The sequence below is a fragment of the Rhea americana genome, unplaced genomic scaffold (assembly GCF_003343005.1).
Source record: "Rhea americana isolate MKP2758 unplaced genomic scaffold, rheAme1 scaffold_1, whole genome shotgun sequence".
NCBI lineage: Eukaryota > Metazoa > Chordata > Aves > Rheiformes > Rheidae > Rhea > Rhea americana.
Window position 1 is genome coordinate 11,500,528 of NW_028185038.1, and position 18,321 is coordinate 11,518,848.

The 18,321-nt window shown below is 39.1% G+C and overlaps 1 protein-coding gene across 1 annotated transcript in view; it reads right to left on the minus strand.

Moving 5' to 3' along the window:
• Nucleotides 1-18,321, minus strand: part of SEMA3D (semaphorin 3D) — a 94,434-nt gene that overhangs the window by 21,545 nt on the left and 54,568 nt on the right. The window contains exons 8-11 of the mRNA XM_085298950.1: nt 15,900-16,014; nt 15,450-15,519; nt 13,968-14,112; nt 846-1,068 (exon numbers count right to left, since the gene is read on the minus strand). Coding sequence (XP_085155076.1) covers nt 846-1,068; nt 13,968-14,112; nt 15,450-15,519; nt 15,900-16,014 — 553 coding nt within the window. The remainder of the gene's footprint in view (nt 1-845; nt 1,069-13,967; nt 14,113-15,449; nt 15,520-15,899; nt 16,015-18,321) is intronic.

Consider the following 18,321-nt stretch of genomic DNA (forward strand, 5'->3'; position numbering starts at 1 on the left):
GATTTCAGAATAAGTAGTAAGAGAGTGTATAATTATTTCTGAAATATTATGAATTGGTATGTTAATATTTCTTTGCATACCATGCTGCTGGGTGATCCTTCCAGTGATCCTAAATTTAATTACAATGTTAGAAATAGACTTTTTTCCTTAAGGGATACAATAATCATAAAAATGTAAATAGATACATAATTATGCATAATATAACTGCAAAGCAGGTTTCTTCCCTGACAGAGTAGTTCAACCTCAGTTTGTTCAGTCCTGGACCTCCTATTTGGAGCTATGCACGTTGCAAAGTAATATTTTTAAAGTGTTTAAGTGGAATAAGGCAACAGCTTTAGCTCCAATTTTAAATGTTCAGTGTCACATAAAATTTGATACTGAAGCACTAGGTGACTTTTGAGAATGGAAATTACTCCTTCAAGTTACTAAAGGTTTTTGCTTGTTTGTTTATTTTGTTGTGTTTTCTTTTTTAATGGCTGATTGACATACTCCCACCAGGAATCAGAGCCAGAGCACTACGCAGTATAAAGTCAGGTACTGAATGGCACTCAGATAGTAGGACAGTCCGGTTACACTCCACCTGAGTGCAGGATGTGCTCATCTCAGTAGCAATTCCCTAAGCCAACAAGTCCATCTAATCATAGTATTTCTAAGAAGCTCTGGCACAGACTTGAGGGCATCTAAATCCCCCTGGAAGTTGCATGTAGGACGAAAAACGTTACTTTTAAAACAATATTTTAAGCTTTATGATGTGAATCAAAAGGTTTACTGGGGCCTGCTGGAGTAAAATAAAATTTTCTTAAGGGACAAGCCTTGTGCAGAACGATGATGGAAGCTCTCCGTACCTGTTCCTAGGAATATAACATCGTATTGTCCATCTTCTGCCATGACGTGATCCACCACAATCTGTGTCAGCCGATAGTCCACATTGATTCGAGTGAATACTGGTCCTCCTGTCACTGGGTAAACTGATTTGTACATCAGTGGGTGGCGTTTTATAAAGCTGATGACTTCATCGGGAAAATCTCTGGTAGACTTTATAAGTGGGTCGTAGGTTTTGCTTGGACACTGAAAAGAGAGGGAACAAGAAGATGAGAGGAATATTAGGAAAGAAATAATAGGAGTAATTGCAGATTTGTTTATGTGTTTTGAAATCTAGAGGTTTCTGCCTAGCTCCTCAGTTATCTTGAAAAGCAGGATACCTACCCATGTGCCTAGGTAGGCATATAAGTTTAGTCAGTTGTTTCCTTAACCTAAAACCTTGGCCACAGAAGGCTTGTTTTGTAGACACCTAAATACACAAACCCGTTCAAAGAATTGCAGCTATCAGCTGCTAACAGACACGTCTTTAAAGCACTTTTGCCAGGGACCAGTTATTTACCTTACAACAGAAATAAGTCGGTGTTTTTTTGAAAGTAGGGAAGCACACTGGGATATTTGGCATTCACTTTCAGTATATATTCCTTTGGCTCTTCAAAGGGTCATTTTCTTCCTTGTTTCACCATTTCCTTCTCTTATCTTTTCATTTCAAAAATGTTTCCCCTTCATCTTTATTTTCCTTTGTCCTGCCCCCACCTGTTTATCTTTTAAAACTACTTAAAACTTGCTAATTTGTTTCATCATGACCATTTGTGCTGCTACTCAGAATTATAAATCTTCAGTTCCTGTTGGTAATATCTCCACACCTGCACCTACCTACAGATATGTGTATGCTTTGAAGAAACAACTCCTACAGGTTTTTCTTCTTTCCCAGTCATAACTTTTGCTAACATAAATTAAAATATAGAGAGGAGATGAATTGCTTCTCTAAGATACTAAGGAAAAGACAGTATTAGAAAAAAGAGATTGTTTGATGTTGGATAAAGTGCTAACAATTCATATTTATATATCTGTAAATCTCAATTATTAAAAGTTAAACGTACTTATTGACATATATCACTAAATGGTTTTTAAGACTATAATCAAGACTCTTTCTGCTTCTTCATCTAGCAGTATTCCTGAGTACTCTGCAGAGTATTAGATATGACATTAATAGTCTGACCATTATCACTAGTCATGACAATACAATATTATTATTGACCTGCTGCTTTCACATCATACATCCAGTATTATGACTGATTTTTAACTTTTTTTTTTTTTAATATATACTGGAGTCATCAAGATTTAGTCACTAATAATTCAACAATGTAGGATAATCTCCAACATTTTTTTTAGTATTTTGGAACTACTGATAATACTATAATAGCCACTGATACTGTAAACTACATCAGAAATTTGGTCTTATATAAGTCACAAATTCAGTCCATACTCAATTAGAAACCAAGTCTTCTGCCAGGACAGCCGAGAACTCCCTCCGAAACCAGTAAGAAATCAGGGTGCTCAGTGCTTCATCTCATACCACTGGCCCGAAAGCAACACTTGTGCCCATCAGTCATTTATTGAAAGCATTTTTTTTTAATCAAGAAAATGCTCATGATAGGGATATCCATAAAGAGTTTCACCTTCCTCATTCTCTAACCCAATCACAGTAGCTTTATCACTTCAGATATTTTCCAGGATAAGTAAATCAAGTGGATGTGAACGGAGCGAGCGAGTGACCTATTAGTGTATCTAGCTCGCCGTTTCGAGGCACAGGTATCCACATACAGTTCAGATTGCTCTGTGCTGAATAAAGCAGTTTTGCGGAGACAGAAGACGTTCAAAGGTAAGTCTGCAGTGCCCTCCGGTGGCCGCGCCTGGACAAGCTCAGCGACTCAGCCCGCAGGAGCTATCGCAGACAAACTCTTTTCTGCTTTTCTTACTTCCTCCAGGTTCAGCAAAGCCACCGAATACTTCCTCTCCGCATGGAGAGGAAAAAAATCAAATGCAAAAAGCCTAAAAAAGGAGTGGAATGTAAGCAGAAATATTCCTGCTAGTTCCCTTTTGCTGAGTGATCGGTGATGTCCGACTGCCCCTCTCCTGGAGGCTGCTTCTGCCCTGCTGTTGCACTGGACCAGATGAGGCAGTGCCCTGCTGGCTTGCCTTGCTCTTTGACTAATGCTTGATTCCTCTGGAGAATGTGCCCAGAGTCACTGCAGTAGAAGGCCACTAGTAAGTGCCTTAACAATTTTCCCTTTTTTAAATTATTTTCTTGTTTACTTATTGTTGGACTGAAATATCCACATCTATCTTTTCCTTCTATAGGCAATTGGAGGTCATAACTTTTTAACAAACTGCATATGTCAGCTTCTTTTTCTTTTTCCTGTAATATAATCATATTCTGCAGATGTCAAATGATCCCTGTAGCTCATTATTTCTCAGAGGCAACTTTTGTTACTCATTCACGTAGCTGAAAGTTGTGTCCTAGCTCACAGCTCCTCGGCTGCAGCATCCTGCTCTCTAGCTCTGACCAGCGCAGCCACATCCTCTTCCCAGGAGGAAGTGATCCCTCCCTTAGACCATCCTTGCCTGGTGTCTCTCATCCACTCCTGAGTTTGGCTCTCACCTGCTATCGACAACCTAACCAAACTCAACCGTAAACTGTAATTTTTCTTACACACATCCCTTGTGCTTTACTCTAGGCTGGTCCTTACACTTCCTGCTTGGAGAATAATGTAAACTTTCCTCCTCAGCCTTCTTCAAATCTTTTTAATACGCCCTTTGGTGTGAGCCCAGGAACTCTTACACGTCTGATTGTGTTGGTGCTTTGCAACCCACAATCTGTCGTGCTCAATGTGAACCTGCTTTCCTTCCCATGGCTTTCTACATCCCTTCACTGTCCCTTGTCTTACACTTAGTCCATCATCTGAGTCTCAGAAAGCTTTTCTTTTCAGTCCAGATGCATCTAAATGCATTACTGGGCAATGCAAATCCTAGACAATAATAATAACTGGAAACTATATTCCAGCTGATGTCATCCCTATATGTATATACCACAGTTTGCTTAATTTTTAAAATTACTTTTTCCCTGTGCTTCCTGCCAGGTGGAGCCCTAACACAGTCTGTGAAGAAAGAAATATGATGAAATAATGACTCTGCAGTGTGCGGGGACAAAGTTAGCATTTGCAGTGAAGTTGCTTTGTAATCCTCCTTCATAGCTAATCCCTACAAACAGAAAGAACTTCAGTTTGCATCCCCAAATCTCCAGCTCAACATATCTTCTATGTATGGTGTCAGTTAAGGACTTGCTATAAGGATTTGTTCCATGACACAATGTTTGGCATTATCCAAAACATTCACATTATGAGTGAGTGATACACACAGTGCCAAGGGCTGAGCACATCCCTCTTCCTTTGCTGGTGCTTATTCTCATGGTGAGGCAACTTCGGTTACTGATAGTACAGCTCTCCCTGCAGGCTCAGTACCAGACCCGGACCCTTCTCTCCCTTGCAGACCCTTCTCCTCCCCACTGCCAGTTGCATGTCTGTGCTGAGGCATGCACACAGGACAGCACATGTCAGTAGGACAGTGCACATCAGGAGCTTTGGTCTTGCAAATTTAGCCTCCAATTGACACAGGTATTGTGTACCCACGCCTAAGGATGAATCAATTTAAAATTCTTCACGTGATAAATACAGCTAATACAATGCAGAACTGTTCTCTTCATATACAGTTCTACACAAACATGCACCTGAATATCTAAACTAAATAAAAAGATATAGCAACTAATTAAGCAAAATCTTCTGACTGAGGATAACATTCTCAAAAACGTTAGAGATTACCTTTGATTATTCGTAAATAAAACAGGTCCGTGAAGCACAGACAGCTAATGTTCTTCTGGTTTAACTCTCTTACCCTCCAAAACAGAGCGGCAACATCTAAATGTTTGTAGAGGACAGTTCCTGGACTATCTTCACCCCCAAAGAGTGCCACAGCATTGCTTGGGAGATACCAGTTATGGCAGGTCTAAAGTACGGCATGGCCGATACTAGCATGAATCAGCTGGTGGCTGTGGGTCAAGGCTCGAAGCTGATTTCTGGTTTTGTTCAGTAATTGTGTAGCCTGAATGATTTAAAAGACCATAACCTATTTCTTGAACTTGCTTGGACCAATTTGCATAGCTATCTAGAGACCTCATAGATTTTTTGAAAGTACTGGCTGGCCTAGCTCTGTTTCAATCAATAGGAGTTAATCCTCTGTTTCCATATCTTTACAAAGTCTCTGAAACTGGCTACTGAAAATAGGGCTTAGGTTGCTGAATCACACAATGGCTTTTGAAAATTTCTCCGTAAGACTATTCATAAGACCAAATCTGTGCCAATTTGAATTAAGATATCTTCACCACATGTTCAGTCATTTTGTTTCAAAATATAACCTAATGTACACATGTGAAAGAACTGACAAGAAAACAAAGATGTATCTCTATTATTGTCTTGAAATGCCTACTCAAAGGACATTCCTTGAAAACACAGCTTAATACAAGTAGCAAGGAAGAAGATGAAAACCTTGTTGAGAAAACAGTTCATTTGGAAATATATGTACTTCTGCTGTGAGTTAATTCTATGGACTATCTGCTAGGATTTGCACAAGAAATGTATTCTCTGGTTTGCTAAGTATAATCTCTCATGTTCTGTTTTCTGCTGCACTTTCACAGACTAAAGGCTTGACAAGGTTACACCCTTCAGATGGGCTGTAATCAGCTTGACTTTTGAAGATAACAACGTTAGTTTAATAATTTGACATAGAAATACATGCTTTTTATTACATAGCAAAAGGCACTGAAGAATGGGTGTGACTAAAAAGGTAATTTTGATTTTATATTTCTTGAAAAAAAAAGAAAAAAGTGAACTATATTATAAAAGAAATGATTTGGACAGCCCAATAACTACACAAACACCAAGTCATATACGCACTTGCCACATAAGAAGTGGCACACTTTAGTCTGAGTGTCTCCCCACTCACACTGGATTCAGACCTCAAAAACCCTACTAGTTTCAAAAATAAATTTATGTTTATGGGGCTGAGCTAAAGTTTTTTGAACTCAGTAGAAAGAGATTCATACTTTGTAATGACCTTTGAATCAGAACTTTCTACCAAGTTATTCTACATAGGGCCAGAATCAAACTCATTCTTCTCTGTGTCCTCAGCTGTGCAATAACCCTTTTTTTCCCTTACTCAGTACTACAGCTTGATTTTCCCTTATATGTGCGTGTTCTGTGGTTCATGCTGTCACTCACTAACTTTAAGATACAGTTTACATCTTCTGGGGCTCCATTTATTGTTCATCTATCTGCAGCTGAATCCCAGAAATCTCTTTATATTTGAAAAATGGGAGTAGCTTCATGAGTCTAAAAAAATGGGCTAGGTTTTCCCCAAATTTGAAATGTGAAATGTTTAAACACCTTATCAAAAATGTAAAAACAGATGATGAGAGTAGTGGCATCACTTACTAAAAACAACTAGGATAAAACATCTACCAATATGGAATTATAAAGCTATTACAGTATTTCCAAAAGCCCAAATCCTATCACGCATGATACAGAGATATCTCTGCCAGCTTGTGCAGCACATTTAGTAGGAATAAGGATTAAAGTCTGATCCAAAGTCCACTTGAGTCAACCTTTTCCAACTATTTCAGTGAGCTTTGGATCCCATCCTAAGACAGCATGACCACCAAGAACAGCTGGCCAGGTGTGACCGTGTTATGCTTGGCAAAGAGAGCCATTTCCAGAGGCATCACTAACTGTGGCATGATGAATGGAACATGGGAATTTTGGCCACCCTTTGGCAAAGTCCTCAGGCAGCTGTTTAAAGCTGTGTCCACCCATCATTACAGAACAATTCCTGTAGGCTTGTGCTTCCTTTCCAAGTAATCAATAGGATGTATGATGATAAAGGCTGGATGGCCAAGTGGGTGAGTGAAGTAGCCTTTCACCTCTGAAAATGTGAGTTCACATCCTGGTGCATGTCCCATGTGGTACCGGTATGGGTGTTTTCTGCCCAGTTCACAGAGGACATTTACTCACATCAGCAGCACCAGATGCGGTCTCAGATACGTGACATCATCTCCCACTGGAGGCGACGAGAGATCTGCATTCATAGCAAGTGTCACAGGAGTAGATTGGCAGGGATGTTTCATGTGAATTACACAAGCATCCAGTTCCACAGAAGATCTTGTAATATAATCACTGTGCTATCTCAGCATCTTCTGCTTCTGCCATAAAGGTGAGATTCATCTCACCTAACTTAGATTCTTACCTTATGTAGGTATGAACTGCACAAAGGAGGTGTCTATCTCTTTCTTTCTAACACTGAAGTCTAAACAGCTAGCTCAGATACGATGCTTTTCTTCTGGATGGTTAATGTCAAGAAAATGAGTCATCCTCAACCAATACTTTACATGGAAAAATTAGTTTTGCTAGAGAGGAATCATTCAAAGAACATACTCACCGCATAATTTATCCTTCCCAAGTCTCTTATACCTTTGCTGTTATGAATGATAACTTCATACAATGTGCATATTAAGAAATGAAAAATTAAAAAAAAATAAACCCAGCAAAATAGAGTTAAAATATATACATATCTCTGTTCAACTGCTATACAAAATCCAAGCCACAAAATTTTTAAAGAATCAATTCAATATTTACTTAAATTCTTTTCATTGCCCTCAGTGTAATCTCAAATTGACAATAATCTTTCTGGATCAAGTTCTAATCCTAGATGACCTGAAAACGTACCTATGTTCCTTCTCTCACTTATCTATATCAAATTTGATCAGGAGGTGGTAAATTAAAGTTAAACTTTCTCAATTAAAAGTAAATACACACTAACACAGCTGCCCTACACATAGGTGAGATTTTCTTTTTTCACTTGTCTTATTAAATTTGCAGCTTAGCATAGTACTGGATGTGTAGATCTCACACAATACTAAGACATACGGTGTGACTGTGTTAACATTATGTGGGAACTCTGGCCAAGATTTTCAAAGGCTGGTGCCAGAAGTTAGGCTCCTAAATAAATGCCTGATTTGCCAAAATGCATAGTGCTTCACACCATCCACTGAAGTCAGTAAGACCTGCTGGATCTAACACCTATTAAAATTGTGCCAATTATTTGGGAATCTAACTTTAAAGTCTGTAAAATAATATCCTTTTCATCTAGTGGGGTATCTTTAATTCAACAATGATGTTGACTACTGACAGTTTTTAAACACAATGCTGTTCCCTGTGTGAGCTTCAAGGGTTTCATTTTCTGCTGTGCCTAAAGCCCTAGTTTAAAAGTGACTTACCACATTTAGCCTTAGAGCCACTTAACAGCTAAACACCCATAGGCTGGGTACACAACAGCGACTCGATAACACTGACTGCAGGGGGCACCTGCTTGGCAAGTGTCACGGCATCCAGGCTAGAATTTTTTATGCCATTTACAAAGAGAATACTACCCAGCTCCTGGGAGCATCTGAAGTAGCCAGTAGGAAACCTTAAGGATGGACAAACCTTAAATCTCTCCCATACTGGAGAATTAGATACTTTTGTCTGGGCTTCCCTCCCAGGGGAAGGTTCCCTCTCTTCCAGGCTCATGGACCTGATCCATCCTGAGGTCTCTCCTCCTCCTTCCTGTTGAACATGTTCCATTTTTTATGGAATAATTATGCATTAGTTTAGCCAAAAGTAGTAAGAATGTTAGATATTAACCAAGGAGGGAAAAGATATGTTTTCCACTGGAAAGCTCTTTCTTTTACATTAAGTGCAGCAGGAAGTGGGACACCAGGCTCTGCCTTACAGGATAATGTATTAACCACAGCCAGGCACTAATACAGACATGGTCCTTTTCCCTACAGCTCCCAGGCAGTGCACATTTGACTAGCAAGAGGATACAGTAAAAAATAGGGTGCAGTAAAAGCCTTACAGTCTATCTGCATTCTCCGATGGCATGAAGTTCTCCCAATCTCTAAATGGGTTTCCTTGTCACTGAATCATCAAACAGAAAGAAGAGAAACAGAAGCACTACCTTCAACTAGTCACTTCGGTGTTAAATGTGGACCTTCCCCCACCCCAAAAGATGTACACAAATGTATAGAGAATTGCAAAGTCTGAATACTGAGGGCAACCCTGATGACTGAAGCCTGGTGTGAGCTGTCAGGATGCCAAGAAATACCTTAGGAAATGGGGTACATGGCATCTAAATGATGATTCTCATGACTTAGACACTTACTTATATGCTCTTGGAGATTTAGCTGTAGGCCATTCTGAAAATGAGGGCTGGGTTCCTGAGTCACCTAAAAACTGTGTGGCTTCTCCTGAGCCATTTGATCAGAGCTGCACAATACATTTGGCATTTGGACATGCCTGCAGAAAGCCTTAGTGTTTCTCTACAGGCTGGATGGGTTGTGCCAGAAAGAAAGCCTGGACTTTCAGCGGGAAGAATTTCTTGCTAACCTTGTAGGTACTCAGAGCAAGACTTGAAGAGGTTAGAGGAGAAGGGAATGAATCAGACTCTGAAGGGAAGAAGCAAACAGTACAAATTTTTAGTAGAATCAAGAACAAACCTCTTCCCCCCACTTAAAGAGCATAAACAAATTAAAAAAAAAAATCTCTAAAATAAGTTTAATGTCCCTATTTGTTTAGACAGAGGTTGGATCCACCTGACACAGGAAATTTACTCTGTGCTGTTCCAGCATCTGCACTTAACATTTAGCACACCTGTACTGTTGAGTAGTAGAGGCTGATATAAGAGAGCATTAATCTGAGGCTAACCAGACTGAGAACTGGGTGAGTGAACTGGACTTTGCAGGTGGTGCTTTGTGATTCTCTGCCAACCTCTGCAAATGGGAAAGGTGACCGGGTTCAAAGAGTTTCAAAGGCTGCTAGGAGCTGAGACATGATTCATGCTGGGGAAAACATGTTGGTAAGTAGGAGGAAGTGGAGGAGGACTTCTCAGGAAAATAAACCCCTAAACTGAAACATTTAACTTAATTGAGCAGCCCCATTTACAGTGGGGAGATCAAAGGAAAGAGGAATTGGAGAAGTGAAGAATGCATTCCACTCCATGAAAGAGCAGGTGAAAGAGGAAGATAAGTTTGAAAATAACAAAGAAAACCTGTGCAACCCTCAGTGTTTTATGAACGCACTTATTAAAACAGCAAAACTAGCCAGATGGGAGGACAGCGGGAACCTTTTTGGCAGACAACGTTGTAGCATCTTTCTCTGTGGCTCAGCCCAAGTCCCAGTGAGATGAACACAACATAGCGATCAGCCTGTGCACTGCATTAGCAGAAGAAATAAAGGAAGGGATTTCATTGAAGAAAGGGAGAAAAAGCAACTGAGGAAGAAAAAAGATGAAAAAGACCACAGAACAGTCAAAATGTTGTCAGACTGTAAGGTTTCTGAAAAACAAAGCAGCTCAGGGCCACATTTTGGTGTTCAGATTGAAAATGGAAAGAGATGAGAAATAACACTCTAAAAATGGACAAAAGGTGCATCTTCCATGCCAGACAGCTTCTTCCTGTGTCTAAGAAATGAATTAAAATGCAAAATTCTTACTTTGCTAATTCAGATATTCTTTTGAACTTTCAGCAAAATAGTTAATAAGAAATCCAGATCCATCTGAAAATATTTGGTGTTGCCTGGAATAAGAATTAAAATCCATGGTACTTTGATAGATTGGATTAAATGTTAATCAGTATCTTCAAACACTGACATTCCTCTAAAAAATCTGGCCTCAGTGATGACTTATTCATCGTCAATAAAAGGAGGATGGCTCCCATAAGAGTTTCCAAACGAGCTGAATTCACTCTGAGGTGCTCTGATACTACAACGGTTACAGCTATCGAAATAGGCTACAAAATGTTCTCTCCTCCTAATTTCCTGAAAATCTCATTCTAGTGCCTTCTCTGATCCCTCATAGGGATCTGTTTTAGGACACAGAAGGAAATTCAGAACACTTTTTAAACAACACTTCTTTATCAATGGATAATTTCCTGGATGAATCCTTAAGACTGGAAGAAAACTAGTTTTGTTATCCAGGGACAGCTGCAACCATATAAGTCCAATTTTTAAATAGCTAAAAAAGACACAGTAAAAGCTCCCTTGGTTTTCAGTTTGCCCTGTGTGCTGGGGCTGCCAGCTGCATGCTTCCTCTGTCTCTTTTTGAGACATTTAAGTATATTTCCAAATATGCTTCCAAATGTAAGCATATTTCAAGCCTTGCTTCTGTTTAATTTCTACTATTCCTGCTTCCTACCGATACAGCGTGGGGAAGCTGCAGGACCTGGGGCATCAGCGCGTGTCGCATCCCACGGCGGCAGGTCGGGGGTCCCCGAGCTGACACCAGAGGGCAGGCGGACCACGGCGGTCCACGGGAGAGCCCCGAACGCAGCGCTGCTCGCATTGCCAAGGCATGATCTCACGGCCGTGTTGGGAGTTTATCTCCGACACAAATTGCCACAGGAAGCATTTTGTCAAAATTTCAATATCAAAGTGGTCACAGCCCCTATAGTGAACAGCTTTATTTACTTAGGAGATAAAGGCAGCTGAGCAGAAAGTTAAATTAGGGTAAGCAGGCTTCTGCTTCTGTATAAATGCTGAAAGGAAGTCAGTGCCTCTCTGGAAGCCAATCTTCAAAGGAAATCTATTTGATAATATAGCCATTTTTAGACGTAGCCAGTAACTTAAAATATAGGGAACATAAAATCAAGGATGCTGGCCAAGCTAACAGTAGGCAACTCCTTTAAGGAGTGGTGTTTCAGCACTTACACGAACTGCAGCTTTCTGAAGGTGTGCAGCATACCACCTCCTTTCCTTACCTTTGAGCACAGCTCCCCATTTTCAGACCACAGCCTAAATCTGTTCAGTTCTAGAGGCTTGGCGTAGCCCGCTACAAGATGAGAGCATGGCATAAGTCTGCTTTTTATTTGGATACCCTGTCTTAAACCGCTGAGCTTAAAGTATGTTGCAATCTGAGACTATTCCAGCTCACTAAGAAAAAAAGATAAATAACTATGCAGCTATACATTTACCTTATCTACATAGTAAATATTACAGATATCCTCCTTCAGAGAGGTTTCTTCAGTAAAATCCATTTCCCTTCTCAGCCCTTGGTCAGACAAACTCCTACAAAAATTCACTGAGTAGGGAGGTCCTAATGATTTTTTTGGGGATCATTTTCTCACAGCTGTTATCAGGTGCTTAAAGGAAGCAATCGGAGAGTTAAGGGGTGGCTTATGGAAAATATATGTTTATCTTTAAACTTCTTAACCTTTAAAATACTTTCATGGATACTCAAATCAGTGATAAAGATCAGCATTGACATGCTTCAGCACGACATGTTTCCTTCCTTGTGAATCCCAGTTCAACCATGTGATGGCTAATACACTCAAAAATGCAATGAGCTTATGACCCGTCTGTCTGTGCAGAGTGTTCATCCTTATGGGGCACTGTGAGTTCTGCAAGAGAGTTATTTTAATCTCTTTAGATACCATGGGACTAGCTATTGTTCTCACTGGCACCATTTTTATACTTGAAATCAAAAGCATCTGCACTTCTTGACCAGTAATGGAGTTGTATGTGTTAGAAAAAAAAATATAACAGTTAAAAAAAATCTTCTTTTGTGGGGGTACTATACATTTTTCATGAGAGAAAGATATGTAAGCCTACAGTGTCTAAATTAGGAGTCTACTTGCTCCCGCAGTTCAGATCCTAAAAGGGCTGAATCAGGCTCTGAAGCTGCTTGCTCTTTGCTGAGTGTGTCACTGTTTCTAACTCGCCAGTGGTTAAAGGAGTGCATTAAGGCTTGGGACCTTGGAAAATGGGAAATGTCTAGTTCAACAATCAGCTCAGGCCTATATCTTTGTGTATAAAAATTCTGAACTACGGCATCCAGAATTCTGCTGAAAATTATACCAAATGCATATGTGTCTGAATGCACTATTAAAAGATAAGCTGTTCAAACATGTATTATAGATGCCCCATTCCCGCTAGTACCACTGATCACTCACAAATATAGGACAGCAGTGGACTTAGCAGTAGGGTGCATTAACACTGATCATGAAGAATACACAGGGACACAAGTAAAAATATGAAAATAAGAGCTAAATAAGCTACAGAACATGGCCTGAAACTAAGGTTATACTGATAGTGACATCCAGAAATCATGCAGAGCCACCCAGGTGGCTTTTAGCCAAGGCATCAATGCTAGTCTAACCTTGTTAGCTTGGTACTTGGGTAGATTTACACAGCTGCTTAGTACTACTTTACTCAGTAGTTGACCTAGATAAAGTATCTTGGATATCTATCTTACTCTTAAATTATTTCTCCTCTACTTTCTTAGTATAATTTTCTGATTTTTTTTAAGTGGTTTCAGTTTTGGAACTATTTCTTGTTCAACTGTAAATATGAGCCTGTAATGAACTTTTTCAGTATTTTCCTTTTTGTTTTGTCCTACCGATTACATCCGAAGTCTAATAGATCAGGGTTTATAAGATATTAAGCTTAAGATACATAAGCTATTAAACTGTACTTTTCTTCCTATTGCTTATCTTTTTTCACATAAGCTCTGCAGCAACTAACTATTTATTTTACCTCGTAACACAACATGTGGATACGCACATATGCACAGCAGAATCAAAGATCAAATCTCATGGAACAGGACTGTAACAGGCCCAAAGACAAAAAGAAATGTGAGAATTCAAATAAAATACCTCTTCATAATTTAATACCCTGAAAGGGGAAGTATTTAGCTTTTTATGGAGTGCTGATGTCTAAGAGGTGATCTCTCCCAACAGACGGGAATACAGCTGAATAGTAGGAGACAACAATATGAGAGGCAATCAGGAAATACACAGTCTGGACACAATGTTATCTTAGAGAAGTGGAAAATGTATATATACTTATAAAGGGTAGGTAGAAGTCTGAGCTGTCAACAGCAGGGAAAGGGCTGAGAGGATAATTTAAAACATCCTGAGCGGAAAATGTAAGTTACTAGTCCAGAGGGGAGAAAAGCGTAATGACCTTCGAGTAAAAATAGAAGTATGTAATTAAGGAGACACTTACTGTACCAGGTCTGGGATATGGGATACGACCTTCGTATTGTACCCACCGATGATCCGCGCTCTCTTTGTGAGCATAAGGGCCATTGAAAACAGCTCTGATGTCCGCCATGCTGTACACACAAACCGCAGAGCCCTTGAAGACAGAGCTGAAAAGAGAAGGCAGGCTGATACGTGAACTGCAGGAGCGCACTAACGTCGTCTTCAGCGCACGCCTCACCCACTGGATCGGATAATTCCACCAAATCCGATGGGTTCTGCACCAAGTCCTGCGCCTGAGAGTTGTTATAAACGGTGCTAAACAGCAGACACTGCACACTGTGTGCGGACCTGGTTCCTTCACACGCTCGCTGCTGCTGTCGCTGCAGTTTAGAGCTCTGCTCGCTTGGACTTGCTAGCCTTTGGGATCACTTGATAGTCATTTTTCCTAGTGGCAGTCTGGTTCCAGGTGTCATATATTGACTATGATTATGACTTTCTGCAGCTGAAGGGCATTCTTTTATATCACGTTCATTTCTGGAAGTCTGCATTTGAACAATTTTATAGGCAACTAGGCTTATAATTGCAGGTACAAAGGGAAAGACAGAGAGGAATGAGCATTCTGAGTCTTTCTTCTAACAAAAGCAATTCATTTCTTTAGTGAAAACCACAGCAGGTTGCAGAAAGATATGTATTTTAGTTCTTTCATAGGCCATTCTGGGCAACATTTCATTCAATTCTAAATATTTCATGTGATTATATGTTCTGTGGAGCTATTGTAGTGGCTGCTTCTCCCTTAAGGAATGTCTTGTCAATCTTTCACCGTACTTGCACTGTTCAAACTATGACTAGTCCTTACTAATTGCACTAAAATCAGAGATTCTGGAAACAAAAGAAATAATTATTAATTTTCTGTCTGACAGTTCTGTATAGTATGCCTCATTATCATATCTGAGATGTTCATTAATTAATTAATCTATCCCTGTGAGATAAAGATAAATTATTCTTCCATCAACTCTGCCTATAACAACGGTGGCGCTTTATGATTTTTTCATCACCAAAAATGGTATCTTGGTATGTTGCTTTAAAGTAAAATACTTTTTGATCTTAAGACAGAGCTGATGTCAGACTGTTGCTTACAGAAATGATGACGTTTGATGACAATAAATTGTCTTAAATAGTGACTATTTAGTACTTAATAAATTGGGTTGTAGTTTGTAAATTCAACTGAATTCAGTTGATTTAAATCAGCATGTTTTTGTTTGTTTTTAATTTTACATGTCACCGTTTTGAAAAGTTAGATACACAGAAGTTCAGAGACTTACATTTTTACTTCCATTTCTGAAAATATTGGCCATAGCACTTAGAGTCCTAATATTGTAAACCTTACTCAACAGTCTCCCACCACTCTCAAGAATCAGGATCTGGCGATAGCAGGGTTTTATTAAAAGGCCTGAGCAAAACCTTCAGGACTGCCTCTGAGGGGCAACATAATCCTAACACATACCTTGTTGTAGTGAAGACTCCATATACAAGAGGGTTTCTCTCATCTCTGGTAGAAAGTATGAATATATCTTCTGTAATGGGAAAAGGGCTTTTTTATTAAACATTCATTGCATACTACTTTTACAATACATAATTAAGTTTTATTTTTGAGCTTTAACTTTTGTTGCATGAATTCATGCTAATATTCTGAGATTTCTCCATTTGCAGATAGTCTGTTTTCTATACAGAATCATCTGGTCCTTTTCCAGGTAAGGGAAAGAAAGGAGAAGGAAAAAAAAAAAAGGAAATTCTGAATGGAATAATTCCAGGTATAATCAGGGACCTATAACAAAAGACAGTGATATTGCCAGCAGTGGAAAATGAGTGAAATCAGAATGAGACACAATCCTTCTACAAAGCAGAAACAAGCAAGCAAGACTGATGACAAATCATTCAGGATAACTCAACTTACGTAATTCATCAAAATGTGTGTCGGTTCCCTCCGGACCAGGTATCGAGCACACAAGCCTAGCTTTTAGAAAAGTAGTCCACTTGTTTATTAGGCTCCGCTGACCTCCCATATCATTCTAGTAAAAAACAGAAAAAAACAAAACCATGATTTTTTTCATCTTTGTTTTTTCAAAGTACAGGACAACCTTTTAAAAGTAGCTCCAGTAGTTACTTCTCAGCTCTGAGAATGAGCAATTAAAATTTCCTAACTATATCCAAACCTGTTTGCAATATTCTCTGAACAGCTCCACAGCTGGAACACTCCAAAACATATGTCTATGCCATGTGATTTCTTGATCGCCCTAATGCAATCCCTTTTGCAATCAACGGTTCTTCAAGAATTGTTTACACAGTCAGTAATAGTACAGAACATTTTGGATAGATTTCTCAAAAATGAAAACCTATATTTTCAACCGTTCCAGGGATGTAAATACTGCACTGTTTGTTTTGTGTATGGATCACACAGAGATATGCACTCCAGGGAAAAACAGTCATATTACTTTAATAATCATTGTTATGGAAATATCACCCTCCCCCCCCATCTATGTATCTTTAGTTTTCCAAGATATTAGGACACTTACTCAGATTCTCTGTAGTCAACAGAAGAAGGTTCACTGGAAATTTGAACTGCCCTTCTGAAGGATAGATGTCCTTCTACTGACTATGATCTTATGATCCTATGTGCTTCAATTAGGTGCATAAAGATAGGTGAGGGAAGGTAGGACCTGATAATTCCATCTAACTGCATTTAAGAAATTAAGTTATTTCTAACATGTTTGGAGATTTTCAAAAACGTTCTTTTGAAGAAAACAGAATACTACGACAGAAGTGTTTCAAAATATGGAGACTTGTAACAAGAAGTATGACAAGGTCAGTAGTAATCGACTGTCAGGAAAGAAAAAAATGGGGGGATAATGGATCTTAGGAAGTTTTAAATTTTAAAAAGCTAGGAGTCTGCTTAGGAATTTACTTCCTTCTGCGGAGTATATGAACAATCTAATGATTTTGTGTGTTCCCTTTGGTCCCAAATCACAGACATATTTCAGTCCCAGGGTGCTATTTAGTTTAGGCACCAAATTTTACATATAGACATTTCCAAGGCAATGATGCTCGAGCAGGAACCAAGAATTCAAACATTTAAGAGAAATGTTCTCATCGCTAACTGGTCTGTTACAAACTAAGGAACAGAAGGGGTCAGTGCTCCAAGGTTCGGCACTGCAAATGTGGTCATAAATAGTCGTCTCTTCCAGAGTCATCAGAACACAGAGTCTGAAAAAACCTATTGACTGTGAAGGTCTAGAACCAGCCAACAGGAAACACTGTGTAGAGGAGCTTAAGTGATATTTCCATGGATTATGTTTGGCCCTTCAGGGCTGTATCATAAATATTACAGGCATTCAGAAAGAAGGTTTTAAGTGTTGAAATTCGTTTCACAAGGAGTAGCAATTTTCTGGTAATGTACTCTAACCGACTTCTCTTTTCATGTATTTGTTAATTTTAAATAGTTTAGCTCAGCTGGAAATATTTTTTGTTAATATATCACCTTTGAAACTCTTGTTCTTACAAGAATTGCTGCCTCTCCTTTTGATTTCCTGAAGTCCTGCCAAGCCTGAAGCTTTGCATCTAGTCAACAGATTTATTACAAAGGTGTCAAAATTAGCAGCCTTAAGCCAATAGGAGAAGCCAGCTGTGCATGTGTGTGTTCTGTTCAAAGGCATGGCAAATAAACTTTGTGGCATAATTAAAACCAAACAATTACAAAGATATGACAAAGTCTCTAAAAAAGAAAGAAAAAAAATGTGTTAAGCTTTTCCTTCCTCTGTTAATTCAGATTGGCTAAACAGTTCTTCTGTTGCAGTGCTTCGACTTAGGCTTCTGGAGGATGCCCACATGGCTCTGAGATGTGCGTGACTGCCTGGGGGAGGCAGCAAGAGGCATTGGGGTTGGAATAGAGGGAAAAAAAAAAAAAAAAAAAAGGTGTTGTCTAGCTCCTGCTCTTGTCATCTCAGACATTCAGCTCCTGCAAGAGACTGGAAAATCCATACTTGTGTTTTACACCCTTAAGCTGTGATCCAACAGAGTATTTTTGCAAATGTTTATTTTAAACATATCAATAGTTCCACTGAGTGAGAGAGTCTACTAAAAATTAGTGCAAACTAAACACTTTGATGGAAGGAAGCAGTTTTAGCAAGTGCTATGTGTTTTAAAATATAAGATTCCTTTGGATTTAAAATGTATCCATATTTCCTCACATTCAAGCCAAGACACGATGCTAACCATGTTACTTGAATTTAAGAGACATTAGTAGAGATATTTAGTAAGTATGTTTATGTTTGAAGTATATATCCAAACGTTGCCAATAATATTATACCAATTATAAGGGA